Source organism: Gopherus evgoodei, chromosome 16 (genome assembly GCF_007399415.2).
Source record: "Gopherus evgoodei ecotype Sinaloan lineage chromosome 16, rGopEvg1_v1.p, whole genome shotgun sequence".
NCBI classification, from domain to species: domain Eukaryota; kingdom Metazoa; phylum Chordata; order Testudines; family Testudinidae; genus Gopherus; species Gopherus evgoodei.
In genome coordinates, this window is record NC_044337.1 from 4788647 (window position 1) to 4804400 (window position 15754).

The 15754-nt window shown below is 51.7% G+C and overlaps 1 protein-coding gene across 14 annotated transcripts in view; it reads left to right on the top strand.

Moving 5' to 3' along the window:
* Window positions 1–15754, top strand: part of GRIN1 (glutamate ionotropic receptor NMDA type subunit 1) — an 85726-nt gene that overhangs the window by 64603 nt on the left and 5369 nt on the right. For 2 of the 14 annotated variants that reach the window (XR_003996776.1, XR_003996777.1), the window contains 8 exons: window positions 548–696; window positions 2746–2903; window positions 5237–5398; window positions 8544–8653; window positions 10143–10288; window positions 12491–12556; window positions 12977–13087; window positions 14433–14654. Coding sequence is in view for 8 of the 14 variants with exons in the window: in XM_030535680.1 (XP_030391540.1) it covers window positions 548–696; window positions 2746–2903; window positions 5237–5398; window positions 8544–8653; window positions 10143–10288; window positions 12491–12556; window positions 12977–13087 (902 nt within the window). In the remaining 6 variants the exon portion in view is untranslated. Of the gene's footprint in view, window positions 1–547; window positions 697–2745; window positions 2904–5236; window positions 5399–8543; window positions 8654–10142; window positions 10289–11812; window positions 11855–12490; window positions 12557–12976; window positions 13088–14432; window positions 14655–15754 lie in introns of those variants that run through there. The other 12 variants (XR_003996779.1, XM_030535680.1, XR_003996778.1 and 9 more) reach the window with 8 other exon arrangements.

Consider the following 15754-nt stretch of genomic DNA (forward strand, 5'->3'; position numbering starts at 1 on the left):
TACTGGCCTGCCCCCAGCCATGAATTCTCTCTGCTGTGTTAGCGGCTCCTGGGGAAGGACCTGCTGTCACACCAAGACAAACGGTTTCTCTTCCACGCGGGCTGGGACATGGTCCCACCGTGTAACTGCCCATCAATTCTCTACTCTGGCAAGAGCTGAGCTGTCTGTTTGGAGGCACTGCTGACCAAGGACAATATTTGCAGGGTGGAGCTATTTGCCTCCTTGGCAGAGGGGAAGTGTGGGGATTCTGTACTGGGAAGCAACACAACAAACTGGGCCTGTGTCCTTCCTTTGCACCAGTGCCCTGACAGTCACAGAATGGGGCCTGGAGTCAGCCATGGGACTCCCATAATTCCCTGTGGCTGAGAGCCTCAGGAGACAGGTTGGACAGTGGTAGTTCAGACAAGACAAGGGGGATTGTTTTCCACCCCTGGGTATCAGATACATGGTGTCCTGCGGGGTACCTGTCTGCCCTGAGTGGTCTCTCCTTGCTGACACACATGGAGCTGCATCTTTGCTCCTAACTCTTTCTCCTTTCCCCCCTCAGGTGCTCCCCGGAGTTTCTCTGCTCGTATCCTTGGCATGGTGTGGGCTGGCTTTGCTATGATCATTGTGGCTTCCTACACTGCCAACCTGGCTGCCTTCCTGGTGTTAGACAGACCTGAAGAGAGAATCACAGGCATTAATGACCCTAGGGTAATTAGCGTGCGTCTTTCTGACGGGGGTTGTGTGTGTCGTGTGTCACTGAGGCAGGGTAAATGCGGAAACATATGATGATCTAATGTGCATCTGCTGTCCGGGAAGTGGGTCCTGTAGCTCGACCTCTGACGCCAATAATCCTTGGAGCCCCAAACACAAGTGTTAGGGGGCTTATTCCTTCACCCTCTCACTTCCCTGGTCCTTCTCGCATGAACAGAGAGCAACAATACCTGAAGTCCAAAGGCGCAAACAATTCGATGTTTATTGGGGTGAACTTCCAGCAAGCATGATTCCAGTTTCCTTCCTTAGTGTCCCCCTTCCCGGTTCTGACACCACAGAGCCTTGCCTGTGTCCCTGTTCCTGTTCCCATTTTCCCCTTTAGCAAGACATGATTTTAATTCTCCCATCCCCAGTCCCTGTTCTCATTCCCCCCCCCACTTCCTGATTGACTTCAGACTATATAGCAAAACCTGAGTTTTGCTTAGTTATTCATTAACCAATCACTGTACTGAAATTTAACTAACCAATCCTAACATATTGTAACATGGTTATTTAACCAATTATATTCCACCACTTTCATTGGTTTACACCCAACAAAATTAATTATGCAGCAGACAAACAATTACAGAACCAGACAGAGACCATGCAAATAAAAATACAAAACAATACAGAAGTGAGGATTTCACAACTACATCTATACAGACATATGGGTTCTCCAGCTGTGTCTATTGATAAGTGAGTTCTTGCCAGACAGGATGCGATCAAACTAAGTTTCCTTTTACATCTTCTAGGCTCTTTCCTTTCTCTGGAGGTGATAGGAATATCAGGGCAGGATTGTATTCCTAATAGTGCAATAGCACCTTATTTCAGTGTGACTAGTTTGGAATGTGAGGACGTGACCATACGCTTCCCAGCTTATGGCTGCCTAACTACATCTTAGCTGAAGGCCTTAGCCTGTCACAGTAAGAGAAGGCTGTTACAGAGACAGACAGTGATTTTTGATTCTTTCTTTTATACCTCTATAACTAGCTAAGTCATAAGAATACACCTAAATTCTTAAAGTATAGCCTTTGCAGACAGGCCTGAATATCTATATCCTAACAACAAGTACTCAAGGTTCTATGCTGAGGTGTAGCAGCCAAGGCAATGCTTCCCTTGTGTCCCTCCCCAGACCCAGCCATGTTCCCTAGACACTGCTAGGAAGAGGCTGCTAGCTCTCCTCACCTGACCCATGGGACCTGCCCCTGCCCATCTGCTCTTCCTACTGTTTTCTGTTGTGTGAGAAGGGGCAGGAGCCAATACCCAGGAGATGTGAGGTGTGAGGCCTGCAGGCTAGGGCAGGAGGAGTGAGAGGGAACTCCTGGGAGCAACTGTTTTACAAGCAGGCACAACTCCCTCCCCAGCACTGCGAAAACAGGGGGGATAAGAATCAGTGATGTGGGAGGGGTTCCAAAGTTGTGAAGGGCCCATCAAGCCCCCCAAAGCTGTCAGCTCGTGTTCAGCACAAAGGCAGGAGAATAGAGCCCATCATCGGTTCTCCCCCAGTTCTCTCAAGCACTAACGCAGGCGCTTACAAGGCGTGATGACCGGGAACGGCTGACCGACCCAGTGAATCAGGAATCCTGCCCAGAACCAGCACAAATCAAGGTGCTGTCATTGTCAGTGCTTAGGGAATTTGAGCTGATAGGAGACAATTCATATGTACTCACGCACTATACAAACCCAGCTGCGCCCTGTTTCCTGCTATGGAGAGCTGACGGCTGAAATCAGACAAGCCAGGCACGTAACAGGCAGTGCCCTCCATGAGAGTTTGGGGACCATTGCTGAGGAGGGCCAGGATTTTCAAAGGGAATCAGGTGCCTGGCCCTAGTGCACCAGAGAAGGGAGCAGTTCGGACAGGCGAGTGTGGGCTGGCAGCTGGACGTGCAGTGGTGAGGCGGGAGGGCGTGGAGGGAGGGAATGACCCTCACCTCCCAGTGCACTGGGACTGCTGGCTTCAGCCGCTCCCCTGCCAGCCCTCACAGCCGGCTGTGCCTTGCCTTGCAGCTGCGGAACCCCTCCGATAAATTCATCTACGCCACGGTGAAGCAGAGCTCAGTGGACATTTACTTCCGGCGGCAGGTGGAGCTGAGCACCATGTACCGGCACATGGAGAAGCACAACTATGAGAGCGCTGCCGAAGCCATCCAGGCCGTCAGGGACAGGTGAGCGAGGGGCTGAGCCCTGCCTGGCTGCTGGGGGCTGTGCAGGGAATGCGCCGCCCCCCAGGCTCACTGACTGTGTGGGGCTGCGGCTCTCATTGTTGGTCAGGGCGTAGGGCCTGGTGCAGCCTGTCAGTGCTGCAGCCCACGTGGGGATCTTCCTAGGAGACAATGTCCTGGATGGCTGTGGGCTGGGACCCGGCAACCCGGCACTAAGGGACGGCATCGGAGGTGCTGTTCTGTGCCCAGGCAGGGATGGGGGCGGGGCAGATATCGGCACAAGGCTTCACTGGGGCTGGCTGGGATTAAATCTACTAATGCTGAGGGGAATCAGGGCGGGGTGGGGCTGGTCACTGAGCCAGAGGGCTACCGGTTATGAGCAAAGCAGGGCCATTCAGCTGTCCACAGGACTGTGCTGGTGCTATAGGGGGCAGGGGTATGGGGGATTTAATGCCGGGATGTGCTAGTGCTATAGGGCGCAGGGGTATGGGGGGGTATAATGCCGGGATGTGCTAGTGCTATAGGGGGCAGGGGTATGGGGGGTATAATGCCGGGATGTGCTGATGCTATAGGGGGCAGGGGTATGGGGGGTATAATGCCGGGATGTGCTGGTGCTATAGGGGGCAGGGGTATAGGGGGTATAATGCCGGGATGTGCTGGTGTTATAGGGGGCAGAGGTTTTGGGGGGTATAATGCCAGGATGTGCTAGTGCTATAGGGGGCAGAGGTTTGGGGGATATAATGCCGGGATGTGCTGGTGCTATAGGGGGCAGGGGTATGGGGGGTATAATGCCGGGATGTGCTGGTGCTATAGGGGGCAGGGGTATGGGGGGTATGATGCCGGGATGTGCTGGTGCTAAAGGGGGCAGGGGTATGGGGGGTATAATGCCGGGATGTGCTGGTGTTATAGGGGGCAGAGGTTTGGGGGGTATAATGCCTGGATGTGCTGGCACTATACGGGGCAGGGGTATGAGGGGTATAATGCCGGGATGTGCTGGTGCTATAGGGGGCAGAGGTTTGGGGGGTATAATGCCTGGATGTGCTGGCACTATACGGGGCAGGGCTATGGGGGGTATAATGCTGGGATGTGCTGGTGCTATAGGGGGCAGGGATATGGGGGGGGTATAATGCCGGGATGTGCTGGTGCTATAGGGGGCAGGGGTATGGGAGGTATAATGCCGGGATGTGCTGGTGCTATAGGGGGCAGGGGTATGGGGGGTATAATGCCTGGATGTGCTGGTGTTATAGGGGGCAGAGGTTTGGGGGGTATAATGCCTGGATGTGCTAGTGCTATAGGGGGCAGGGGTATGGGGGGTATAATGCCGGGATGTGCTGGTGCTATAGGGGGCAGGGGTATGGGGGGTATAATGCCGGGATGTGCTAATGCTATAGGGGGCAGGGGTATGGAGGGTATAATGCCGGGATGTGCTAGTGCTATTGGGGGCAGGGGTATGGGGGGTATAATGCCGGGATGTGCTAGTGCTATAGGGGGCAGGGGTATGGGGGGTATAATGCCGGGATGTGCTAGTGCTATAGGGGGCAGGGGTATGGGAGGTATAATGCCAGGATGTGCTAGTGCTATAGGGGGCAGGGGTATGGGGGTTATAATGCCGGGATGTGCTAGTGCTGTAGGGGGCAGGGGTATGGGGGGGGTATAATGCCGGGATGTGCTAGTGCTATAGGGGGCAGGGGTATGGGGGGTATAATGCCGGGATGTGCTAGTGCTATAGGGGGCAGGGGTATGGGGGGGGGATGAAACCTGGGGCAAGCACAGAAAGGCCTAAAGCTTCTCTATGTGGTGCTCTGGGGGGGGTGGGGTCGTGGGATACAGACTGGAAGGGGCCTCTCCCTACTACCCAGACAGCAGGGCTGGGACCTGCCTTTCCCCTGTGGACCATGAGATGGCGTCTCTACAAGGGGCTGAGTAACGTCACGTGCTGTGTAAACCCCATTTCACATCCACGGTGCAGTGTAGTACGGCTCTGAAATTGCTTCTGCCCTTCAAAGCGGGGCTGCTGCGCAGATTAGAATGGGTGCTGCTGCTTTCCTTTAAGAGACTATATTGGCTTTGCCTGATGGTTAAAAACTGTATTAAGATGATGTTAAAAAAAGTGAACGGTACAGAGTTTAAGCCCAGAAATTTCTGGTTATCAGGGAATAACATACAGATTATCGAGGGTGCAACGTTTGGTTTAAGATCGGGTGGCATAAGGAATACATAAGCAATACATAATTATTATAGCTGACAACAGTTACCACCGGCAGATCAGTAATTTAAGGCAAGCCAGTCAATGCTGCCACAGTGACTTGGCTTCTCCTTTCTCCGTGCTGCTTTAGCAAACTCCACGCCTTCATCTGGGACTCAGCAGTGCTGGAGTTTGAAGCCTCCCAGAAGTGTGACCTGGTGACAACGGGGGAGCTTTTCTTCCGCTCTGGCTTTGGGATTGGGATGCGCAAAGACAGCCCCTGGAAGCAGAACGTCTCCCTGGCCATCCTCAAGTCTGTACACGCTGTCCAGGAGCACTCCGAGCTCTCCAAACATTGCATGTGCTAGGACTTGATCAGCTGTGTGTGTGCTGGGGCTAGAGTAGGACTCAGGATACCTCTGCTGAGCTGTTGCTCTGCACCTACCTAATGATCCCCGACCAGCAGGACTGCAGACCTAGCCCAAGCAGTGCTAGAGATCCCAGCTATGGAATCAGAGGCACTTTGAGCCTGATTCCACATGATAAGCCACATCTGTTCCCTGGGCAACTTGGAGGTGAAAGTTCCCATCCGGCTAAGACTGGGTTTCCAGGGTCTCAGTTCCAAGGGGATGTTTATCATCATACTTGGGGAGGAAAGTGCTAAGATTTTTTTCCTGAATGCTAAGATTATTTTTAAAGAAAACACAAGAGTTCTCAGAATTACTCTTTCATAAGGTGGGGAGGGATTGGCTCCTTTTTTCTAGCTCTTGGACAATGGAAGGCTTTGGGCACTCTGCCTCCATGTCCATCGTCTCTCAGACCCAGTATATAACTAGGAAGGTTTTTTTCCTAATTGCCAGCACCATGAACTCCCTGTAGGCTCTGAGAGCCCAGCTAGGCTCTGTCTCCAATTTGCAGCAGCACCAATACCCATAACCCATCTGTTAGAAGTGTTGATAAGGAGCAGTGCAGATGTGTGCCTATAATATCCCTCCATCAGCTCAGGGTTAGTGGTTTGAAATATGAGCCAGATATCACCCAGCTTGACTCTCACATCCTGGATGAGTTTGTGGCTGCAGTAGTTAGAAAGCCCAGAAATATAGGCATGGTCCATGTACATCAGACCTGAGGTCCATCTAGCCCGGCGTCCTGTCTCTGGCAGTTGCCAGTGCCAGATGCATCAGAGGAAGATGCAAGAAATGGTGCAGTAGGCAGATGGGGATAACCTGCCCTCAGGGAAGTTTTCCTCCTAGTCCCCAGTAGTTAGAGGCTGGCTTTTGCTCTGAAGCAGGTGAGTTCATAGCCCTGCAAGGGGCATTGTTTATTCTTTGAATATTTACTCCTATCATTCTGGTTATTCTTGTTGGCCATAGAAATGTCCAGTCCCTTGTTCGGTCTTGCTAAACACTCAGTATTAACCACATCCTGTTGCAATCAGCTCCGCAGGCTAATTGTGCATTGTGCAAAAAGGCCATCCTTGCATATGGGGTAAAAGGTCAAGTATTGCCATGGATCAAACACTGGCTAAGAAACAGGAAAACAAGGGTAGGAATCAATAGTTTGCATTCGTTAGTAGAAGGTTAACAGCAGGGAGCCACACAGATTCTGGTTTAGGCCCAGAGTGGTTTAATACATTTATCAATGGGTGTGGGAAAGGGAGCAAGCAAGGAGGTGACAACTGACAGATGAGACAAAATTATTTAGGTTAGTCAAGACCAGAGAAGATGATGAGGACTTCAGAGGGACTGGCCAAGGGTGGGGGATGGGCAGCATGATGGCAGGTGAAACTGTGTGTTGACAAATGCAAAGTAATGCATCTTGGAGAGAATAATTAGAACCATTCATAGAGGGCTCTAAATTAACTGGATCAACTCAGGATAGGGTGTGGGCGTCAGCATGGACAGCTCAATGGAGACCTTTGCTCAGTGGGCAGCCATGGTCGAGAAAGCCAACAAGCTGTTAGGATACCTAGGGAATGAGAGGGAGAAAAATACAGACAATCCTCCCAGGCCTTCATCTAAATCAGTGGTGCAGCCTCATGGCTACCCTGCGTGCTGTGCTGGACACCCCATCTCCAAACTGATACTGTAGAATTAGAGGGAATTCAGCGACAGGCAGAGAGAATGACGAGCTCCCATCTGAAGAGAAATTGGGATGGCACTTGGCTTGGGATGTGAAGGGAGAGGGGACTTGCCCCAGAGCACACAGCAGGCATCAGTTGGGAACTGAACTCCCATCCCTTCAACGCTAGCCAGTGTGCCAGTCTTTGGACCACACTCGCTGCCCTCACGTAGGCTCTCTTCAGCCCCATCCCCTCGCGCACCCTCCTCAGGCCCTTCTGCCTGTTGGAAGGTGGGTCCCATCTGGTGGGGGTGTCCCTCCTGTCCACCTCACTGTCCATCCAGCACAGCGCTGGCTGCCTCGATGGAAGGAGCAGGAAACTCAGTGCTGAGATGGGCCAACTCCACGATGACCGCATACACTGGCCCTTTCTGCTCCTCCAGCTCAGCAACTCTGGCCTCGGGATGCTGCCCTGGAGCACTGAGCACCATGAGCTGCTGGTTCCTGTTGCAGACGCATGACACATGGCCCCAGGGGAAGTATTCACACACCCCTGCACTCTTCAGCACACTGTCAAACCTCCTGCTGGTCTCCAGTCCCCTATCTCCATAGTTACACGGGATTGGCTCTGACTGGGGACCAGGCGATGTTAGGGAGCTGAAGATACAGGGTTTCCTGGATTTAAATTATTATAATCCCCTAGCGGTTAGTCGACCCACTCTGTCCAGACTCCCCTGGTTCCCCCTCAGCTGCCACTTGCTGCCCAGCCTGGGCCTCTCTGTGCTCGGGAAATGGAGCTTGTCTCTCATGCACTGAACCCATTAGTTCTGGGGTACGAGAGCCGATGGACATGGAGCCTGTTTCTGAGCTGCACTTTGAGGGGTTTGCTGTACTTGTGCATTACCTGACAGGTGGATTTAATCTCCCAGCAGCCCCTGAACTCTGCCTTTGGAGACACATCTTCCAGGATTGCGTAATTGTGCCCCAGACACTTCACAAATGCACATTTGCATACCCAGTAACAGCCACACACACTACACGTGCACAGGTTCTCTATAGGCAGGACTATGTGTGCACATAAATAGCATACACATGCACGCTGTGCAATGCACACACAGTGCTCTGCCTGGAGCCATCATATGCTTCTCTGCCCATTTACACACACATCACTCTCCTTCTAGCACAGCCTGCCAAGAGCAAACGCAGAGCAGCTTCTTCTAGCCTCTAGCATAAGGGGCAGCGAAGCTGAAGTGCAGAGTGGGGGTGATGTGGGCAGGTATGAATGAGACGGGCTGGTGTTTCTGAGTTCCCCTGCTCCCATAGTGTCAGTGCGAGCTCCCACTTAGCCGGGCGGTGGTCTCCAGTGAACGCTCTGTATTGTCTCCTTGTGCTTTCAGATCCCACGAAAACGGCTTCATGGAGGACTTGGACAAGACTTGGGTGAGGTATCAGGAGTGTGATTCCCGTAGCAATGCCCCAGCAACACTCACCTTTGAAAATATGGCAGGTTTGTTCTGCAAACCTCTTTCTTCCCATTGGCTCACTAACCTGCTTTCCTTCACTGTAGCCCTCCAAGCTCTCCTGAGGTCTAAACTCCACTTCTGGGGCTGCGCGTCCCTGTGGTCTGGGAGTTTGCTATGTTGAGCAGTGTCCTGTTCCCACTGGGGGATCAGAAATGGCTCTGAAGGCCCCTGCACCTCCAGTCTTCCCCTTTGAGGCCCCATTAGCATGCCTGTGATTTTAAATGTCACCCTCTCTGAGAACGACTCACCTCCCACTCCTCCAGCCAAGCCACAGTGAAATCATAGCCAGTCCCCAAGGCAGAGCCCAGCATCCCAGCCAGAGCCTCAAGGGAACCGGGGCAGGAGAAAACAAGCCGAGCATCGTCAGCCAAGAACGTAAGGAAGGCAGCATGCCTAGTGGCTAGAGCAGGGCCCCAGACTCATTGTGTGACTTTGGACAAGTTGCTTCACCTCAGTTTCTCCCTTTGGAAAATGGGGAAAATGATACCTACCGGGAGTGGGTGGCCGTAATTGGTAAGGAAGAATTTCTTCAAGTAGTTTTGCCATGTTTCCTGTTCGCAAATTGTCTGCAAAAAGATGGCAGTTTTCTCAGACATCTTCACCCTACAGGGAGTCACCCAGGAAGTCCCAACAGTAATGCTGCATCAATGGCTCCTTCCCCAGTGCTTTTTGGGGGAGTTTGGGGTCCAAGCTGTGCTGCCTTTATGCATCACTGGTCAGTGTTCCCAGAACAAGTGTGAGGACTGCCCAGAGAGGGACCAGTCTCTTTCATCTCCTTCCTCCCTTCTCCTGCCCACACTTGAGACTCAGTATGATCCACACCTCTACTGTCCCATCCCTCTACACTTGATTTCCCCTACTCCTGGCCCATAGTTTTGGCCACCAAAGTGGTCACCACAGGCAAGGGACACCATGTGCAACCTCACTACACACACTCACACCCGCGAGTGGACACAGAGTCACCTGGTATGTGTCTGTCCCCTGACTGCCTAAATCAGGCTCCCTGTGTATCCCTGTAAACTCTCGGGGGTTGCTGATGTCTCTCTCTGTCAGTTGTTTGTACAGCCCTTGTCCCTGATTGCAGCCTCTGGGTGCTACAAGGATACAACCAATAATAATAATCCAAACTCAGAATTAGCTTTCATTAATATTCTGCAGTGTTCCCTTCAAATTCCCTCTTTCCATGAATATCCCTCCTGGTAAAGTCCCTGCGAGGATATTCCCAGGAAGTGAGTGCAAAAAGCGTGTCAACATAGCTGAAGCAACTACAGTAAAAAATGCAAATGAATCCTCATGGAAAGGCTCTGCAGTATTCACCTTCTGCTGTGCTCCACCCTTGGGCATGTCTGGGGGCTGAATCCCTGGCTGCAGGAAGCTTCTGTCGTGCAAAGGGTTATTGTAATTCTACAAGGGAAATGAAGTATCGTGATGCTGTTTCCATTGTCCTCTGTGTAACTTTCCTGCTTATTTCAGGTGTATTTATGCTGGTGGCTGGAGGTATTGTTGCCGGGATATTTTTAATATTCATAGAAATAGCTTACAAAAGGCATAAGGATGCGCGGAGGAAGCAGATGCAGCTGGCGTTTGCGGCCGTTAATGTGTGGCGGAAAAACCTGCAGGTAGGACAAACCGTTTTTAGAGCAAATCTCCAACAGGTGCGTTTTCCATTACTTCACCAAATCAGTGACTACAGAGCTATGGGATAGCCCAGGGGCCCCACCGTCACTTCCCCTGGGTCCCTACTAACTATGGGGGGTGACTGTGCTGCTAGTGACCAAGGCCTGGATTCCCTGCCTTCTCAATGGGAATTCCCCTTGGCACTAACACACTGTCTGATGCAATCTCTCCCAGGAGGTGAGTGGTGCACAAATCTAACCAGGACACCTGGCAAAAATCGCTTCATTCTCAACTGTGCTCCCAGGGGTGGTCTGGCACATTGCTCAGCTGGAGACTACGTGCAAGAGTCGGGTCTCATTCTATTTGAGCAAACAGTGCCAGCATAGCTCCTTTAAAACGCCATTGCATTGATGGACCAGTATCTGCCTGTGCTTGACAGCAGATGATCACAGCATTAAGCTGTTGTCGATGAGCGCCCTGTTCTGCTGCTGTCTGTGTGGGGAAAGGCTTGCGTGACCATTAATGAAACACAGCCAAAGCAACCCCCTGTGTAAGTGCAGTTGCAACCTTCATAATTGGGACCGATTCCAAAAAGAGGTGGTGTGTGCTCTTGTCAATTGGATTCCACAGATTTGGAGACATGGGCATCTCTTGATGCCCACGATTCATGCTGGGGGCTAATAATGCTAGTTCCTGTTAGCACACAGATTCCGCAGGGCTCATTCCAAAAGGCCATTGCTTGCTATGGATTCTCTTGTCTACAAAGGGATCGTTTCTCCTTGCCCCTCAAGTGAGGCAGGATCTGGAGGGAAACTGGTGTGCCTGACACCTTGTCATAGCAACATAACTGAGCCTGGTCCAGCTGACCTGGCTAAACTTTCTCTCTTTCCCAGCTGCTATGGGATTAACCCTTGCTATGTCCCTGGCCCCAGTTTAGGACATCTGGAGTTTCTCTCTGAACTGCCCGGGCTGTTTCTCGTGTTTGGGGAAGCAAACCAGCATTCAAAGAGGAAAAGACCCTTTATCTGACTAAAGGAAACCACTGTCCAAAGAAAAAGGTGAATGAAAGAGGGAGAAACAGTGATTGGGAACCTTCAAAGCAGTGTTGCTATAAACAAGTGAAATGAAATGGCCATGTGATAGCAGCATTGACTATGACATGGGAGAGGGCTGCTCAGGTGTAAATGACCTCCCTGAAAGCAGCAAAGGGGAAAGACTGAGGACTGGCTGCTCTTTACTTTGTTAGACTAACTGAGAGCTCTTTGGGCTCAGTTCACTAATACAGTATTGCACAAGCCATTTCTGGTTTCCTTTGCTTCCAAAAAGCAGCAGCACTGAAGTAGTTAAGTCTGCTGGGACAGAGCACTAGAGTCACACTGCCATTTTTCACTTGCCAACCTTCTAGAAAATACTGCACTGGGTCACTGGGCAGAATCTGTGGGACTGTGAGCTACGCATGTCACCCTGTGGGTATAAACAGAGTCTCATGATAAAGATCAGTTTGACAATGTAAGACTTTTCCACAGGAGGAAACGTCAGACCACTAGTATCTGGTACATTACTAGAAGGTAGGCAAGTGGAAAGATTTATTTGTTAAACCAACCAAACAAAAATAATGGGTTTTGGGATCACAGTTTTGCCATGGCTATTTCCTGAGATGCCATGGAAGAAAAAGACATTTCATTCCATCCATCTTGCTTTCTTTTCCGTTTATGCATGTCCGCAAAAGAGAGTACTGAAAGGGAGGAGGAAATGTATCCCCCGAGCATGCACTACGCACCAGCGGGATACATTTTGGTTACCCCCGGGCGGTGGTAGAGCCAGACCTGGTTACTCCTTCCCCATCCGAAAAAGTCATGCTCATTGGCACTAAAGCCACCGGGGAGGAATTGTTCTGCCGTCGTGGTATCTGGCTGGTCCCCACCACTAACAACGCCCTCTGCCCCCGGCGGCTGGTGCTCCCAGCCTGTGTTAACCAGGTCCGACTGTCTAACACCCATGGCTACAGTTTTGAGTTCTGTTTCTCTTTGAGTTCATTCCAACCCCTGATGATGTCATAGCACTAATGCTTCGCTTCTTTCCTTTCTTTTCCTTTTTTTTTCCTTTTCCTTTGGAAAACGTTCAGCTTTGCTCAAATGCATCATTTAAATTTTTGAATACATTTTTTACAGAATATTCATACAATGACTTCTCTTTCAATGCAGTCCTCTCTCTCTCTTGTGGCGCTAGGATTCAGCTTCAGAAAAGGCCCAGAGCATTTTTTTTTAGTGGTAGGTGCAGCATCTCACCTCTCGGTCTAGCTAGACTAGTTCTGGAAGCAAGGGGCAGGAGTCATGTCTGTTAGGAACCAAAGGTCATTTAGCCACCAAATTTTAACTGGCTCCTCCGGGAATTGAGGCCAGCCATACAGACCTTTAAATGGACACAGAAAAGAACAGGGCTACTCCCCCAAAGGGGTTTGCATTTCTCCAGATCCTAGGCCAGTCCAGCTAGTCATAGCCCCCTTGTAATTCCTTATTCAAGTTAGGGCCATGATGGTCCCTCGTGGAGGAGTTGGGAGTGACACCAGCAGAACATCTCCAGTAGCCGTCTTACCTAAATGAAGGACATAACATGGGGCAGTATTCAACTAGATTTAGAGATTCAAACAACACACTAGAGATCTAATCACTTATACATATTCATTTTAGGATAGAAAAAGTGGTAGAGCAGAACCTGACCCTAAAAAGAAAGCCACTTTTAGGTCCATCACCTCCACCCTGGCCTCCAGCTTCAAGAGACGTAGGTCCTCCAAAGATACGGTAAGAGGAAGAAGAACAATTCTGCCCTCTCTCTTTCTCTCTCTCTCTTTTCTGCCATCCCATCGACTACCACACACCCATCCTGAAGCTGCCAGTGTACATGCATAGCCTCATGTTCGTCAACAGTCGGTCAGTGAGTCAGTCTTCCCATGTACCTGAAAGGGTTTGGGGACTCCTGGAGAGCAGGCAGGAGCTGGTCTGTAGTCCTGTGATGAGTTTGGAGATGCTACCGAGTTTTTTGTTTTGTTTTTGACTGGATGAGTTTTGAGTTTACTCACTGTACTGATGCTTACCATTGGAAAACAATGACTATTCTTTTTCCTGTTCCTGAGTGTTCCTGTAACTGTTTGTCATTGTATGCCTGAAATGATCACCCCGGTTTAATTTAGGCACTGTCTCACCTCACCGAGAGCCATGCGTGTCACATTCTCTACATGTGGTTTTTGTTTGTGACTGAGAGCACTCAGGACTTACTGCTAAGTGCACAAGTAACAGCTGTCTCTGGTTATGAGCAGCATCAATTCAGCTCTAGAAGAGAGACACCGATGGTTGAGAGAGGAGTTTTTAAAAACCCAACCTGATTCAAATAGTGTATTTCACTGCTTGAGTACAACTGCTTGCTGCCTCTAAAGCCCAGTAATGTCAAACGGAAATACTGTGTCCTCTCCAGTTAGCAGTTCAGACACAACTCAATCAGGTTGGGCTGTTGAACTAAAAGCCGATACCCCATCTGTGCCCTTTGCATGGTGCCTTTTGTTGTATGCCACTCTCTGCAGTTTGGCTAATCTGTTGTAGCGGTTGGATATGGGAGATCCATTTTGGGCCAGGCATCACAGTTAACAGGCTGCTGAAACCACCTCTGACCTGCCCTGATCTGCAGATTTCTGCCCATTGCAGATTTGCTCAGGGCAGGGTCACATGGAGGCTGTTAGACATGATGCATGGCTGGGAACGGAGCGCCATTAATGAAACTGGGGTGGCAAAATGCAGCCCACTATGCTCTGCAATTCACTTAATCTTTAACGCAGAGGTGCAGCCCACAGAGACTAGAGGGACCTTCAGGAACTAGCATGTGATGGTCCATCTTGTTCCCAATGCATGATGGGACATGTAGTCTCTCTGGGCCATGGCTCTGTATGCAAAATGGGGGTGACTCCATTTTATGCTAAAGTAGAGGCTTGCTCCCAAGTGATGTAGCGCACGGTTTGGATCAGGCCCAATGTGTAGTAGCGAGCTGCTGACCAGCCAAGCCGTCAGCTGGGCCGGGTTGGGCTACCCCTTCCCTAGAAGCCACTGCTGCTGCCACCTCACCGAATGGGATCCTTTACCTTGGCTGTCATCTCAGGATATGCAGCACATGCCAACTGGTTCAGAGAACACAGGGGAAGCCCCCCGGCACCTTGAGGAAGGGATCAGAGACAGCAGACTGGAAGGAACCACAGCGCTAGTGTTACCCGTGCTGCACTCTCCAGGTGGAGAAGCTCTCAGCCTGCACTAATGACCCCCCCCATCACATCACATCACATCCCCGAAACCCAGTACCGATGAGCAGGCAGGAGGGTGTGAGGTGAGATTGCCTGCTGGGGGCCCCACTCCCGCTAAATGTCTCTCCACCTGGAAGCACGGAGCATGGAGGGGGGAGCAGAGGGTGAGGAAGGAGGAGGGGGGAGACTCTGGGGATCTGGGCTGGGCTGCAGAGCTGAAAGGTTCCTTGGTGGGTTTTGTGTGTGGCATTGGTAACTAATGCCAACCCCCGACACCAAGGAAACCAAGGAGGAAATGAGGCCCCTTGTTCCAAAGTTAACCACTAATCCAGAGTGGGGCTGGAGTGCCCTGGGCAGGGGAGAGGGGTAAGTCTGGACTGGAATAGCAGACTGGAGAGTGGGGAGCCGGGAGCTGGGTCAGAGGCAGGCCAGCTGGGGTAAGTGCTCCGCTGTGGGGTGAGAGGGGCTCCGTGTGCATGTCAGGGCTGCCTGGGGCCTGGAATATTCGACACTCCCACACACAAGTGGGTGCTGCGCACGTGACAGCACCTCCAGGCACCCAGACCCCCAGGGCTCCTGCCTCAGGGAAGGAAAGGTGTGACACCATAATGAGGCTGGGGGCCGTACCCCTCCCCAGTTACTCTCTATAGCAGCACCCTATTCCCGCCACCCTTCACTGCTCTCCAGTATGTCCCAGCATGATGCCTCCAGCGGGTGCCCAGCCCAGCAGCAGGGCACCGGCACCCCCTGGAGCAGCAGCATGAAGGGTCTCACCCTCCAGCCAGCCTTTCATGCTCCTGGCCAGGTCACTGGCCTCGCTCCCCACCACACCTGCCCCACCGAGCACAGCCTGTGGCCCTCGCACAAGCTGGCACGGGAAGGTGCACCCCAACACTGGCCTAGTTCACAGGGATCTTCTTGTGCCCTGTTAACCCCAGGAGACAGAAGCGGCCAAGACTCCCTGCCGCTGGTTGTGTGGGGATGGGCAGAGGCTCTGCCAGCTCGGGATTATGTGGTGGCTCTGCCTAGGGCAGCAGCTGCCATGACTGAGAGCTGGGCACTTCTCCCACCCAGGCCCAGTCTGTCCCGCTGCTGTGTTCCCTGGAACCAGAAGCGAGGATAGTTTCCACACAGCCCTTGGCCCGGGATACCAGATTAGATTAAACTGGGTTGTAAAGACGTT